This window comes from Protopterus annectens, chromosome 2.part0, assembly GCF_019279795.1.
Source record: "Protopterus annectens isolate FY-2018-M chromosome 2.part0, PAN1.0, whole genome shotgun sequence".
Taxonomy (NCBI): domain Eukaryota; kingdom Metazoa; phylum Chordata; order Ceratodontiformes; family Protopteridae; genus Protopterus; species Protopterus annectens.
The window spans coordinates 1371999251-1372016095 of record NC_056728.1 but is presented as its reverse complement, the minus strand read 5'-3'; the positions used below and the strand labels follow the sequence as shown (position 1 = coordinate 1372016095).

At 39.5% G+C, this 16845-nt stretch overlaps 1 protein-coding gene across 2 annotated transcripts in view; it reads right to left on the bottom strand.

Moving 5' to 3' along the window:
- The window catches only part of ALPK1 (alpha kinase 1), an 873475-nt gene that overhangs the window by 524324 nt on the left and 332306 nt on the right, over nucleotides 1–16845 (bottom strand). For both annotated transcript variants that reach the window (XM_044061550.1, XM_044061549.1), the window contains exon 4: nucleotides 11822–11976. In XM_044061550.1, the coding sequence (XP_043917485.1) occupies nucleotides 11822–11976 (155 nt within the window). The remainder of the gene's footprint in view (nucleotides 1–11821; nucleotides 11977–16845) is intronic.

Sequence of the window (16845 nt, the reverse complement as noted above, 5' to 3'; positions counted from 1 at the left end):
CTGGCCACAGACTCATACAGCGAGAGGCAGAGTTAATTTCTCTAGAACAACATTTACATCCTCATAGAGGAACAGATTTTCTAAATGGGTGTCACAATAAGAATGTGCCTCTTAGAACTGTCTTGGAGACTTTCAGGAAAGCTAGAGAATAAGCATGTAGGTCGCAAGAAAGTTAGATATTGCTACTATATCTCAAACCGTTATCAACTATATCTGCTAGAAAATGAAGAACTGCATGGTGCAGAGTTAAGTGTCAACCTCTTTTTAGCTGTCCATAAGGAAAATGTTGTCCACTTATCCTTGTACATTTTCCTAATAGAGTTTTTTTAAGCTGCTGTAAGGATTTGGGCCAACTTTGATGCACATGCTGTGTTCCTAGCCATTAATGGAATTGGAGAAACCATGCAGTTAGCTTGAGAGACTAAAGGTGAGCCTTGCTGTATGGGTGATATTGTAGACCACTGCAGGGTGTGAGGAGATGGGGGCTCTCTATCAGCAAAGGTCATAAAATAATAAACCACACTTGTCAAGTCCAGAATGAGGTTATGAAAATGATTTTTGGGCCTGGTCATCTTAGTGTAATGAACGAACAAGAAAAAGAGGCAGAGAAATGTTCTGTACTTTTAATTAAAACAGCAAAGGAAATGAAATAGCAAAGCTTTCGGGTTTCCCCTTCCTCAGTGCTCAAACAATTCAGTTACAGTGTAATACACAAATTACATGCTCAATGGAAAAGAGTAAAAAGTTTCTAGACATCCCAGGGGCCACTGGTTTGCTAGAATGCCCTAGAACTCTGCATCTGTAGGGGGATTAAGGAAAACAATCTGCTGTATTTCATGATGGTTATAGATGCAAACAGATCACAGCATCTCTCTCCACAAAGGCAATAAATCACGTTCACTATTGTTAGATTCAGGGACTAGTCACTAACTACTGGCTTAGTCTGTCCACAACAGAACTGGCTTGCCCTGGGATATACAGTTTTGTCAGAAGGCAATGAGAAAACATTGTCCATTCCTGCAGTCTCATGTTCCCCTGACATAGAGGACAGGATCAGATACTCCTTTGCTTGTTAAGTACCACATCACTGCCAGTTGTCAGAGTGGATGTCAACTGCACCCTGGGGAAGGAGGACTTCAAAGGCCTACAATAAAAGGAGAAGTGCCATAATCTCCAGGTAATGTAAGTATAGGAAGGACTCTTGGCCTGTCCACACCCCCTGGATAGTTGGTCTTAAGCAACGACCCACTCACCCTAGGGCTGATATGTCCATGGTAACCATGACACTTGGAAGTGGAAAAGTAAAGGGGTAGCCCTACACGAAGGTGGTCAGCCTTTCAATTCTAGCCATGATAATCCCAATTATCCCCATTTGTTCTTTCTGGGTAGTTTGGATAACAAATATATAAACAAACCGGGTCTGTGATCAAAGCCAGCTACCCCCTGTCCAGGGGCGAATTTGCAGTCTCCCATCCATTTATCTAGGTTGCTTTTGAATATGGTCAGAGAGGAGCTCTGTTTTACATGAATAGGAAGTCTATTCCAGAGAAGCGGCAATCTCTGGGAGACATATCAATCTCTCTAGCATGTTCTGTTAATGTCACAAGTTAGGTTGAGATCCCTAGAGCGAGCGACTCGTGCCATTTGACTTGCAGATGTGCAGTATTTTCATTATGGCATAGTCGGAGACTGCCCTATAGGCTAGTCACAAGTTACTTCTCAGCAGCCTATAAAATACAGAGTAAAGTGACAGGTCAGGACTTTCAGCCTGTCCATGCAGGTCATAGTTTGGAGTCCCAGTATTTTCTTTGTGAGAAACCTGCGAGGTCTCTCCAGCTGCTGCAAATGTTTGGTGAGATACATGCAAAAGGGTGCATTATACTCTATTATTGGTATGATGAGGGTCGAGTACACTGGAGTTATAACATCCCTTGACCTGGATGCTATGCCCTTGCTTATGAGGTGCGCTAAATAGAAAGCTTTCCTTACCACTGTGGAAACTTGGTGGTCAAAGTTCAGTTTCCTATCAACCTGTGTTCCCAAGTCTGGCACCACTGGGTTGGAATTCATTGGGGTTCTGTCAGTTTGTAGGAAATTCCGTTTTGCCAAAGGGAATAATAATGCATTTTTTGCATTTAGTTTTGGACCATGGTTTTGGCACCAATCATTTGTTTGTGTTAGCCCTTCTTGTAATATATTGACATCATTGGGGGACTCAATTATTGCTCCAAGTTTGCAATCATCAGCAGACTTGGTGAGCTAAAGGGTGTCTACTTTGGCCTGGATTTCTGAGAAATAGATGCCAAACAGTAAGGGACCCACCACAGACCCCTGTGGTACTTGACTGGTGACAGGTCTACTGGTGGAGGTGGAGTCACCAATTTTGACAGGGTGAGTTCTGTCAGTAAGCCAGTTGGCTACCCATCTAGTAACCTAAGGGTTAATTCCTATCTGGGAGAGTTTTTCAACAATGCCACAGTGGGGAATTGTGTCAAAAGCCTTGGCAAGGTGGAGATAGGCTGCGTGCACTGTCTTACCTTCGTCCATGGCTTTGGTGACATTCAAAGAAGTCCATCAGGTTTAATAAGCATGATCTACCCTTAACGAAGCCAAAGTAGGTTGGGTCCAGGATTTGGAGGTCACATGTCCTTATTGATAAGGTCCATGATAATTCTTTCCATGGCCTTGCAGATGAGGCTGGTTAGACGTATGAGTCTGTAGTTCCCAGGGTCAGTTGATGGCCCCCCCTTTTGTGCAGAGAGATTACTGTTGCTGTTCTCCATTCTGCAGGAACATAGCCAGTTCTCAAGTTATTACTAAAGAGAACGCCAAGTGTGTCCACTAGTTCTTGTTTTAGATTGTTTAGTAAACAACCTGGGATATTATCTGGTCCCACTGAGGTCATTTTTGACTTAGGCTAGTGCAGATATACTAGGCACAGGACTGGTGTCAGGTATGCTTTGGGATATGGTACGTGGGGATAGGGGAGTGAAGACTGCGCTGACTCTTATCAGCTAGTAGGTTGGCAATATCTTCTGGTGTAGTACGAGTGATCCCATCTACAACCAGTTTAGCACCTAGCTGAGCATTCCCTTTTAGACTTTGGATATAGTTATAGAGTGCCTTATGATTATCCTTGGCTAGGGATATGACTTTAGTTTTGTAATTTGCTTTAGAAGACTTCATAAGATTTTTGATTTTTCTTGTTTAGGCTTAGGAGGTAACTCTTCCTCTGCAGAGTGATATTCCTCTTGCTTTTAGACAACAGTTTCTTCCTCTTGTTATATAATCTGTTTATACTTGAAGTCCACCACAGTGACTTGTTTTCATGGGAAGACCTGGTTCGAATCCGGTCAGGTACAACAGAGTTTATGCAGTTGCTTAGGTGTTTGTACAGGGCATTTGCATACACTTCTGCACAGTGATCATTAATGTCTGCGATTGCGGGTGGTAGGAAGCTTTTTATACCATCATTTAGTAAGCTATAGTTAGCTTTGGTAAAGTTTTTTTTTATAATTTTTGTTCCTGTGAGGGTGTCACTTCCAGCAGTTACTTCAAATGAGACTGATATGTGGTCTGACCTAACATGGGAGGGCATCACACATGGGAAAGTAAAGTGACCCCCCCCCATGTTGCTGAGTACTATGTGCAGAACATTAGAGCCCCTAGTGGGGGTACAGACTATCTGTTCCACAGCATTTGTGTTAGCAAAACCCAGGAACCTCTGAGCGAGCATGATTTTTCTCATGTACATCCTCCAGTCTATGGAAGGATAGCTGAAATTTCCCATGACTAAGGTGTTGGGGCTGTATGGTGAGGGATTCCAGTGAATCGAGGTAGGCAGTGTGCTTATCCTGGTTCATGGTGGGGGATCTATAGCTAGCAATGATGTGGTGTGGTACTTTCCCAGTAGTTAATTGGACATGGAGTAGTTCAAAAGGCTCATGCTGTTTGACTAGTCTTGAAGTGTATTTGGTTTTAATGAAAATGGATACACATCTATCTTTGGTTCCTTCATGGTCATTTTGAGGTCTGAACGTGTGGAAGGCATTGTAGCCTTGCACGGCCATGGTGCTCTCAGCAGCCTTGAACCATGTCTCGGTAACTGCACAGACATCAGAATTTTCTAAGGTGAGGAGTACTTCCAGAGAGTCCAGTTTCATGTTTAAACTCCCAGCATTAAGCAGCATGACCCTGAGTTTGTCTCGACTTTGACATTTCCTAAAAAAGGCACTATGGGGGAGGTAAGGGCCTTTGCCAGTATCCAAAAGCCTAGGGATTACAGGTGCAGACCATCTCTAGCACAGCAAAGTGGTCCATCTACCATATCCTCCCAGGCTGACAGATATTGTATCCCCCCTGGACTGACACCAGAAGCTGAGCCAATTGTTGAAGTCAATCATTTTTTGTTTATATTATGGCATCATCCTGGGTGAGGGTAGGATATTGCTTAGGGCTAGGTATATACCTGTCTGGGACACATAATCAGAGAGTTCCCTCATGTCTCTCTTCATATAGTCCAGATAGGTGTGTCACTCCAACATGGACTATGACAGAATCATAACTGTGCTTGTTGTTGAGTGATTTGAGTACATGCGTGATCTGACTGATCCTGGCACCTGATAGGCAGATGACCGTGACCTTCTCCTTTTCCAGTCTGTTGAGGGGGACATCTGTGTGTCTCACTATGGAGTTGCCTATGACCAAGACATTTGATGTGTTTTGCCTTAGGGGTTTATTTGTTGAGATACAGGTGTGTGTGTTGATATGTGTAGTGGTTTCTTTTTGCTTAGTGGTGAGTGTGGGTAGTGTGCGTGTGCGAGATCTGTTCCTTTGGTAGGCTTTAATTGAGTACCTCCATGTATGTGGGTTTATCTGTCATGACCTTATTTTTGTGTGAGAGGTGAGGTTTGCATGACAGGTGAAGTGTGTGTGTGTCAACAACCTTTTTGATGTCTAGTTTGCTTTTGCGTAAGAGAATTGACTCCAGTTCTACAGTGTATTTGCATGTCTTACATAAGGTGTTAGTTTGCTTTAGGAATAAATAGTTGTCAATATACGTGAAGCAAATACTACATTGCCTCAAGATGCCCATATCAATCAAGTTGGCAGAAGAAATTATGGGAAACTGCCCATCAATTCTGGCAGGAATTTTCTGAATGTGGTATATAGGAAGGAAGTGGGCTAACTGGACTTAGTCACAAACAGTAAAAATGAAGCAGTAATTAAATTAAATATAGTTGACAAAGTGCATCGCTACCTTAAAATAGAGTTATTTTTCATTTTTTTTTTCAGTTGATGCCTTGGATTTCAGTGAAGATGCACTCCAGACCTCTGGCTAAAGTTTCCAAACACAGAGCAGCTTCGATAAACTGAGCTCAAACCCGTGCATACGTGAGGCTTATATACAGGCAAATTTAAACAGTTTTAACACAACTACTAATGGGATATTCCCAACCTGAGCCTTTCTCCAGCAATCACCAACTCAGATGGGTTCTGAGCTACACACATCTGCCACAATGGTGCAGGGAGGCCATAATAATGTAAGATGGCTGGTTTAAGAGCACAGTGATACCAAACAGTCTACATTCAGCAGATCTGAATCTAGCCTATGCTATCTAAGGCAAGAAACACAATTTCTAGATGGGAAAGATTAAGGAAGAGTCACTTAGAGGTCTAAATGAGAGTGCTTAGATGAATACTATTAGATGACCTGCAGCTCTTCAAGCAGCTATGAACAGTGGGAGGCTATGGAGAGTGTTTCCGATAGAGGATTTTAAATTGGAGAGGTTTGTTTATATGCAAGCATGGGAAACCGTGTTTGCGCGAGGCTTATATACCAGCAGGATAAAAAACTATTATAAAGTTAAAGCCTCAGGGCACTCAGATAAAAACACAATGAGCTATCAATCAGTAGTTCCCACCTTGGATATGTTGATTTTAGCTCTCTGCTCCCACCAGAGTGCAAAACAACTCTCCCAATGTAAAACAAACTGGCTTTGAGCTCATGTACAGTAACAAATGCTTTAGAACAGAAGAAATAATTCCTGCAATATCAGGAATCCTTGGAAATGTTTACTAACCCTTACATATGTTCACAACACACAAAAACTTTACAAAACTTAGAAATATTTGGCAAACTCAGAACAGCTTTTGCAGAATACTGTTAAAACAACCTAAGAACAGTACAGTAATAGATGTATAGGCTGAGTCACAGGATTCAACAGCCAAAACCACAGAACTCTTAGGGTCCACTGTAAAACTCTAATGTGGTGCCTAGCAAAGGGAGCTAAGTAAACAGAGGCTACCATTATTTCCAATGCCTTGAAAAGAAAGGCTACCACAGGTTCTGGGTGAGACAGCAGATACTGCACAGCTAAATGGATGGAGGATATTCTGTCCAGTGGAAGTCTGGTTAATCTAGTCACTGTAGTTAGGTAGCAACTCATAAATATTTGTACCTATGACAGTTCCAAATGAGACTTTGTGCTGGTCACTAAAATCCCCAAAGACACAAACAGCAGTAGTAAGTAGTCCCACACTCAAATTAGTGACTACCTGGTGAGGTCAGTTAGAAGCCAGTTGACTGAGTATAGGAAGAGCGATCTCCCACAATTTCAGGTGAGCTGCCATGTATTTGATAAATATCCTGGGGTCTCCGATGAGACAAAATAGGAGGACTCTGAACCAATACTGACTGCCTCTCACCCAGAAGCATAAGAACTTCCTGAATACCCTGGTTATTTTGATGTGCAAATAGGTGTCCTGGTGGTTCAAAGAGCATATCCAGTTGCTTTACTGTACACAGGGAAGGACTGACTTTACATGACCATCTAGAATTTGGCTTTTGGTGTGTAATGACTTAGACTGTTTAAATCTAAAATAAAGCTAACATCCTTTATCTTATTTTGGCACCAAAAAGACTCTCAAATAAACCCTGCACCCTTACTTTTGTGTATCAGGTTTGCAAACCTGACTTTCGCTACTACCTTTTGATAGGATGAGATGTTGATAAGGAGGTGGAGAAATGAAGTGATACAACTGCAGGATATGATCTTTCTTATGCATCTGTCCTACATAATGGCCTGCCATGTCTGCAGAAGGAAGGACATTCAAGCTGTGACTAATTCTAGAGGGGAGCAGTTGTATGTAAGTCCTCAGAGATTCTGTGGCTGGCTCACAGAATGAGAGCTAAAGAACCCATGGGTTTGCAGACCCTCTGCCTCTCGGACAGTGTCCACTTGGGAAACTCTTGCCAGTACGTCGCTCATATGGCTTCTGCTGGGCTTTTAGCACTACAAATTGCATGTACTCTTCTAGTTCCTAGAAAATGTCATCTGAGGAGTGGAGACATTAACACCCAGAGTTGTGAGCATACTGCCTTCATTCTGCCTCTTCGGGAAGCCTGTCTTTCATTTGGGATCCAAAGAATCACCCATCGGACTTAGCATTAGCGAACGATATCTTAAAGTTGCCTGCAAAATTACAATGCTTAAGCCAGGCATGGCAACATATCACTATGTGTTCACCGAATCCTCCTCATGTGGGGGGGGCTGCACCCCCAACACCCCCTGCTTATTATATATATATATATATATATATATATATATATATATATATATATATATATATATGGTCTTTATGACACTACTGAATGGACTAAATAGCGAATGCTATTTAGTTGATCCAATTCTGTCAAAATGGCAAAATTTCGAAGTCACGGAACATCGAATTTTTTCCCAGGGGAAAAAAATTTGGTGGGCCGTCTTCAGGACTTTGCCATTTCCTCCACTATGGTGAGATCTTGGAGTTGGTATATTTAAGTAGGGGGTGTGGGGTGAAGCCCCCCACTTAAATTTGTGTTTAAATTTATTTATTTTTTTTTTATGAAGCACCAAATATTTTCCCTGGGAAAAAAAATTGCTGGATAATACGATATAGACACTATATATATATATATATATATATATATATATATATATATATATATATATATATATATATCAACTCTGAGATCGCAGTACAGTGGGGAAAGATCAGATTTCCTTACTCTACCATACCAATAAGTATGTACTATGGTGCTTCTTTTTTAATGCTGGCCAACTATGACCATTTAAAGTAATTATTTATGATCCTATGGCCTTTCACGTAAAGTTAGTTTCTATGCTGTTTGCTGGTGAATGGATGTTCAATGAAGGTTCCGTTCGACGATTAACCATAGACCCGAAGAATGGCAATAAAATTGTACATGACATTCACCAAATCCCATACAAAGACAACAGTAATAGTGGCATGGAAGGGGGAAGCCCTGACTCCAGCCCAGGAGGCCTGACTTCAACTACACACTCGGGCACTTGACAATTCAGGCAGGGAAGATGGGCATGCCTGTCTTGAGGGATGACAGTGGTTCTTAACTGTCAAACACCACTCTTCCAATGATGGAGTCCCAGCTGAGGGACAGAAGCTCATCACGATGTGGGGAACAGATGTGTGGAATATGTTGGCATGGCCAATAATGCCAGTGATTGTAACTCTTTTTGGCACATGTGAAGGATCATGCATGTACAGACAAAGGGACTAAGTGACTCTTATGTTCACATCATCACTAGGGGTGGAGTATAAATGAAAAATGATCTCACTGCTAGGATGTCAGTGACAGCAAACAAGTCACCCTTATGGCTGCCTGAATGGTGACTGTCCCTGTCACATGGCATAATAACTGACTGAGAGGAGACTTGTTGATTGTCAGGCATAAGGACACAAACAGTGCAAAAAATATTTAAAGAAAAGACTATAAAACCTATTATGTGCAAATATTGAAGAAACTGACCAGAAAGAGAATTTAGAAGAAACATTTAAGTACCTAAAAGGAGTTTATAGAATACAAGTGGGTACACTCTTTAAGGAAACAAATAAGAATAAAATAATACAATGTAAAGATACAAGATGGATAACTAAAGAAGTGTATCAGAACCAATGTTTATGGAATATTCATGGAAATGTGGAAGACAGTTAGAACAGCCTTCACCGAGGAAGTGGTAGGTTCATAAACAGTGACAAACTAAAACAGTGTGTGGAAAAGATATGAGGCAAAGCTTAAGCTGCATGAAAGAAAAATAAACTTTTAATTCAGCTAAACCTAAGGCAGGACTTATCAGACATCAAAACTGGTATTTTTATAAATGTATTACATGGGGTGTACAACTTTAAATGATAATGACTAGATACAGTGAATCTGCACACCATGTGGTACATATTCTTCATAGAAATCATTCTAAATACACACGTCATGAAAGCTACAAACTCCTCCACAATTTTGTGTTGTTTACTGACCATCGTGACAAATACGAGTGTCTCACATGATACTAAAGTGAAGAAATATTTGCAGAAGTGACTAAATATATTTGTTTTCAACATTTTATACATTATTCTCAGTGGGGGGAGAGAGATCATCATTTAGGCAGCCATCAGTGGTGGTTCAAGTTTTTTCTGTTATACCCTTAGTTTCCTGATTGCACTCAGAAAAGTACATGGAGAGGTGACATGCAAAGGTCTACATCAAAAGGCATCATATCATTTATGTTAGTGATGTGCCCTCTCAAGCAGCCCTGCCCATCTCCCCTGTAGGATAAGTGGTGGTTTCTCTGGTCTCTGCCAGGAAAATCCCATCAAAATGTGTGCCCCCCAAGTGTATGTATCCCTAACACCCCTCCCCCCCCAGAGGGGAAGACTGACATGCAACTTCAATCCTCCAACCTCCCTGTCTGGATGCCCCAATGCAGGGGCCGCTAGCTGAATTCTAGTTGATTAGGTCAGAGTTAGGGCTCCATCTCTCTGTCCCACAAAGCCATGACAGACTGATATTTACAGAAATATGAAGGATAATATCAGTAACTAACAGCTGCACAGAGGACAGTGGCAAAAAATTATAAAAATTAAGCAGCTTCTAATTGTGAGACAATTATTGGCAACAATAATGGAGACACCCATAGAGGCAGCACTAGACTTAATAATATTTAACACAGGAGCCAGCATCCTGAAGTACTGACATAATCAACAGAAACAGGCACACATCCACTGTTTCCCTGAATTATAATACCTACACACATACTGCTAAAATTATTCTTACATACATTATCTGCTCAGTAACAGAAATAATTAGTGGTGCAATTTAAAATCTATTTGATCTAAGCAAAACTAGAGAAGGTCCTTCAGATCCAAAGTGTGTGGGGACAGACACAGAGCTGCCATGGGAAAGCACACAAAGCCAAGGCAAAATGCATGTAAACATCGTGATCAGTTAACATATACCATAGAAAGCACCCGCCATGCTAGGGGGTCTGATAACACTGATTAATTACATAATCATATATAAAATGCTGTGCAGTTTTTATACATACACACATATATATATATATATATATATATATATATATATATATATATATATATACACACACACATACATGTATATGTGTATATATATATATATATATGTATGTGTATGAATATATATGTATGTGTATGTATGTGTGTATATATATATATATATATATATATATATATATATATATATATATAAATATAAATATTTCAAACATCTCAGACCTGCAGGAAAGCACTAATTGATGTGGGTGATACTACAACAATCTGCAATTGGATGGACCTCAGCTTTTGGTCTCATAGTTTACTATGTCCATATCATATGACAGTAATCCTAATTACCCACACCGTAACATGGTCAATCAATTATTCAGTTACAGCAAGTGTTAAAATAAAAGAAAGCAAGCAATCTGTATCCCAATATCCCTCTATATCTTGATGTAAATTTTGAAACAGATTTTGTTTTGTCAAGTGAAATAGTAACAGAATTAAAAGGAAAAAAAGACAAACTGCTTCCTTTTTCCCACTAACAAATAACATAACCATTTCTACATGAAACACTTTACACAAACAAATGCAAACAATGGCTATAAATTTAAACTCAACTTAGTCTCAATTTATAAAAATGAGAACTCAGCTCTAATTTTGAAGTATCTGAAATCCCTGACAGCAATTAAAACAACATAATTACATATGAACCATGCTGTGCAGTGGGATTACAGTGGCACGGTACATACTCTCATATGGCACAAATTTGTAATAAAGACCTGGAATGCGATCTCTAAAAAGTGAAGCTTCGGAAAGTCTTAAGGAGAGAAACAGGAAGATGTAGTTTTGTAATGTCACATTCATACATACTTCCTTCCAAAATAAATTACCATATAGCCCAGTAGTAGTAATAGTTATTAGGTAAACAAAGGAGACTATGAAAGGTAAAGCAAAGTTCAATGGAAGGCAGTAAACAAAAGCCGAAGAGGAGACAACTCACTGAATAAGAGTGCCAATATGTTTTAACAGTAAGAAAAGAGGCTACAGGTTATTCAAGTGCCTTTTCTCTATTACTTTAAGTAATCGGAGGCATTGGAGGTTCAGACCTGGGCTTCTAGGTTCACAGGTCTAGACATTAACTCATAACAATGATCAATCTGCAGTATGTGTTTAGTATCACATGTCTTCTTTAAGTAATCATAATGTTTGAAATTGCCTGAGGACAGGAAGCAGTGAAGCAAGCCATGGTCATGTTTTGTCATCTGGAAAGGCAAGTGTTGTCTTGAGGTGAGAGTACTCGCAAAAAGTGAATGCGCTGTCACTTGATAGCATTTCATTGTGTAAACCGATATAAATATTTCTGTGTCTCTCTCTCTCTCTCTCTCTCTCTACCTAACAGTGTGATGATGATATCTTTGTGGTTCTAAGTAACAAATATAATGTCTCATACCAGTAGCTCAGGCAGACTTGCACTGATGACATCTTTCAAGTTTATTTTGTCTTCTGGCTGTACAGCTTGTTTATACTGCCACTTCTCTGGGACAAAGGGCCACTTCATTTCCTTCGCCTCCTGAAGAAGTTTTTTCAGATCAACAGAGAGTGACGCTGAAAAGGGCAAAGATCATGTAAGTAAATTATACAGAAGTGAAGCCACCTCAATAACTAATGTTGTTATAAGTACTGAAGATGAGAAAAACACACACCCTACAGCAGGTAGTACAAGCCATTCAATCTTCTCAAAAGAGCAATAATGATTGTATGTCTGTCAAGAGATGCACCACTTTCTAGGGCCCTGCAGGTAAGTTGGAGTAACCAGCCATGAAATTGGATTTCAACAGGATGTTGCCCATCTTGGCACCTATCTAGCAACAGCTACATGACCAACAATGACTCACAAACTGAGACTGCCATTACCTTTCATAAAGGTAAAAGGAATAGTTGCAAAGAAAGAAAGAAGCACAAAGCTGGGAGTATAACATTTCTACACTCCTACACAAGCTACATAAAAAAATGATACACAAGATGATGTATTGAAAAGGTGAATGGTGTGGAGAGGAGTGCCAGGAAAAGCTCTTTCAAACAAGGAATCACACATTCACAGTGGCTAATGGCAACAGTCCTGATTAAATCATTCATAAAATTAATTCAAGGCATAGTCATTTCACAAATTCTTGTAATCAGTATATAATACAGGCCATGACAGAACACAAAGATTATAAGACTCATCCAAGTCTACCATTATCTGTAAGAAATTACCAAAATAGTAGATCTTCAAGAGGCTGTCAGTAAGGTTACTACCTATCCATATTTATGCAGGACAGTCCCTCTTTGGGAAGCTGTGTCCTGCAGGGAAGAAAAAATATAAACTACTGTCCCGAGATTTTAGGGCAAAAATGATTTCCTAGGTTCCTCAAAAAGTTGCATAAAATATTATGTTGTATCTGAAAAACCCTAATATTATACGAAAGAACAGAAAAAAACTAAAAAGTCGACTTTTTACTAAATTAAAAGCACACTCTTGTAAAGTTAGCCCTTTGCACTGGTTATGGGCATGTTTTACCCTGCAAAATTTCACTTTCCATAAAAAATGTCCTACTCTAGGCATCTGAAAAGGTGGCAACCCTAGTCGTTAGCCAGCAGGTAATATCACTCTGGTTCTTTCTCACCAAAGCCTGCTACTTCAGCCAGGAAAAATAAGAACAGTGACTACCGTCTCTCAAGATAAAATGACCCAGAATAAAAGGTAAGTAAGGAACCCAAATAGTACTACAAAGACTGCCTGTTGCTGCTAGAAGTTCACTGTTCTTAAACCTCTCTTTCTCTGTCACTATATATCTACAATACCGTGTCACTAATACCTGTACTTGTGATCAGATTTTTGGGCAGCTTAATTTAGATGTACGAGTCAACAAATAAATTAAATTAACAATTCCCTACTGTTTTTCGGATGATCTGTTGGACAAAGCCGGTTGTGGGCTATTTGTCATAATGTAGGTACTCACATACACAAATTATGTGACTATTAATGTCATTTACTGCATCCCGTGGAAAAAAACTTTCTTGATTTGCAGTAGCTGAGCATTTAGCTGATGAAATGTGTATAAACATTTTATCTATCAACAGATTTATGAAGGCTTGTTAAGACTGTGTATTTTTTCAGAGAGTTGGGAAATGCACAATATCAACCCACATATCACTTCTACAATGTTTGTTTGGTCAGTTGTTGAAGAAACTGCCACGTAAAATGCCACGTGGAAAAAGATAAATTAAGAATGGATTATTTAACAACAATTCATGAGGCTGGCACAGTGGCAAAGCTGAAAGTGTTGTCGCCTCACAGCAAGAGGTTCCCTAGTTCAATTCTCAGCTTTGATGCCTTCTGTGCAGAGTCTGCATGTCCTCCCTGTGTTCATGTGGGTTTCCTCTGAGCGTTTCAGTTTCTTCCCACATTCCCAAGACATGCACTAGGTGGACTGGGCACTCTAAATTGGCCATAGAAGTGAGTGGGCATGTGAGTGTGTGGCGTGGAAGAAATACGGCAGCAGGGCTAGCCACCCAGTGGTGTAAACCTTGGCTCTAGATGACTGTCACTGTTGAAGTGACATCCTGACCCCATCAGCAAAAATGGGAAAAGGGTTGTGGGTGGTTGGATGGATGGATGATATCTATTATAACCATAGGACAAGCTGTCTGAAGTTAAAAAAATTAATTGGGAACCCAAACCCCTAAAAACTTAAAACCATGAAGCATAAGCTTTAGGGTAGTAAATGACAACTTGCGAAGGAATCACCAAAAAAAAAAATTAAAAGTAATTAATTACATAGACAGAAGTTATATTGGGATGGGGCATTCCTTAACTTTGAAATAAGAAAGCTACCTTTAGAGTGGCTGTAGGCTAAAGACTGGTAATGTCCTGCAAGCTGTAACCACACTGCAATTTATAATGCCTATTCACAGTATGAGCGATATTTCATGCGAACTACAGGCTTCCAAGGCAACCACACCCCAAGAAATCATCTCTTTCTGCACAAAGATCCTCTTCTGCCTTATGACAATGAATGACAGTGTGTGTCAGACATTTAGAAAGGAGGTGTTATGAGATGGCCTAGCCTCACACCTAGTGATAAAAGATGCATAGTGTTGCCAGTTCTATGCTTAGAACCCTGAGAATACAACATATGAAGTTCAAATAAGCTGAACCAAAATATATTTCACCACACAGTGACTTTTCAGCAGGACTGATAACACAAAAGTCCAGAAGTGCTTTAAACAGTTACAATTAATTTTTAATTTGCTCCACTCTGCAATAGGGAATTGGGGAAGAAACATTCAAGAGAAAAGGGACAAGGCTTTTAGCCTCTCTTATAAAACAATGTCAGGGAAACCTGGATACCCTAACTTAAAAAGATGGTAAAGTCAATGGAAGTTTTTTCCACTAACGGCAAATACAATAAAAAAAAAAAGAAAAGAAATGGATGTAATCAAAACTATGAACAGTAATTTTTCTGATGTGCTTTTGTGTGTAGCGACTGATGTTTGTAGAAAAAGCACTCCATTCATTCACAGCTTCATTTTCCAGTATCTATTTATTTCATTCAGGGTGGTGGGGGAGCCAGATCCTAAAAGGGTACTCAAGTCTGCAAAACAGAGTTTTGCTTATTTAGTTCAAGTTTAATTTTAGAGCCACCTCTAGATTTGTATTCAAAAGTAAAAGCAGAAGCCATGTTTGTGACAGAAAATGTGCACTGCATACGTACCTGTTTACAAGTCAGAATTAGTGTACAGTGACTTAATCAGTAAGTGGCACAAATATTAAACTTGACAATAAGACAGTTGATTTGCTGCAGCGCAATAGTCACCTGAAGTAGCACATCTGGTTGTCCTCCAGAACGACACTCCAACAATCCAAAGTTACATGCTCAATCAGCCATTAACACACATGTATTAAATCATTTAAACAGTTACATTGTTGTCTGACTGAATCTGTTTAAATGAATTCTGGTACTGCATTTCCACCCGATCAGCATTATCGGTCATGCCCCCTAACAGCCTGTACCTGGGGCAGCCATCCCCTTCACCCTGTTTTAGCAACAGTACTAACTTACTGGCTTGCTGGAACTAACAACTTGCTGTCTCATGGCAGATAAATTACTGGAATATTTGCTTTAAAGAGGCACTTAACTACAACTTCTTCATAAAATCAACTTTTATCTGTGCATTTATTTTCTCTCTATACATAAACAACAATATATGCAGCAGTATGCATTTAACAGCCATCACAGCCTAACAAGCCTGTTGTCACACATAAGCCTAATAGGCCTTTCAAGTCTGCTGCAGTAGCATATGTTCAATGCAGAACTCAGTATGTGCTGCTGCACTTATAAAATGATGCAGCTTTTTCTGTTTGGGGCTCATTTTTCGAAGGGAGTTTATTTAAAGTGTACAGTGCACATGTTTTAGACACTAATTTGAAGCTTATTACACTTTTAAATAAAATATTTGTGTATTTATATCAATTACATTTATAATTTACAGTGGCGGATTTAGGCATGGGTGCAGGGGTGCGCGCCGGCCCCTTTTTAAACTTGCTTGTTTTTTTTAAATAAGTTGCCTCTTTAATCCTGTCACCAAACTCGCGCCAGCCCCTTTTTAAACTTGTTTTTTTTTTTTTTTTAAGTAAGCTACCTCTTTAATCTTGTCACCAAATGCACCTATACGGAGATGCGATTGGAGGTTGCAGTCAGATGATTTTGTTTTTTTATAACAACCCACCTCCAACTGCATCTCCGTTGTAATTTAGGAGGGTTGGAGAGACCTGTGATAGCGTTCGGGTAAAGGTTTAGTAACTGTCTGCCAAACAGAAGACAATTTAATTTTAAAATAAAAATGACAGTTGGAAAAACTACTTTGAAAGTGCTGTAGAGTGTGAGCCAGTGATCCACATCGAGGTAATTTCATTTTTTTTATTTTACTGGTCTAATTTCCAAGGTGCCAAGCGGTACGTTTGTGAGTGTGCCGTGTTTGCCGCGCTAACTACAACCGTATAAATTATGCAGAGTCTTTGAATAATTGTTCTGGTTTAAAATGCAATAATATATTTTTTATTATCATTGTGTAAAAAAGATGTTTTATTCTGTGGCTGACATTTTGAGTAAATGGTTTATTGTGTTATATAGTGTCTGTTGTAATAAATGGCATTTTTCTCGTCAGGCCACAACAGAAAATATGTAATACCTTACTTTTCTATGCAGTCAGTAAAACAAAATAAACAGATAAATTATTGCCTGTACAGAATCAAAATTTGTCAGGAGTCAGATGGATTACAATGGGAAAGAAAATCTGTCATGAGCTAAAGAGTAGACAAAAACACCTTACAACTGGTGGTTTGTATAGCTTCATGGAATATAATGATTGACTGTAATTATATTTCTTTTGTCTTATTGAAGGCGCCTGAATAGAATGTAAAATTATTGT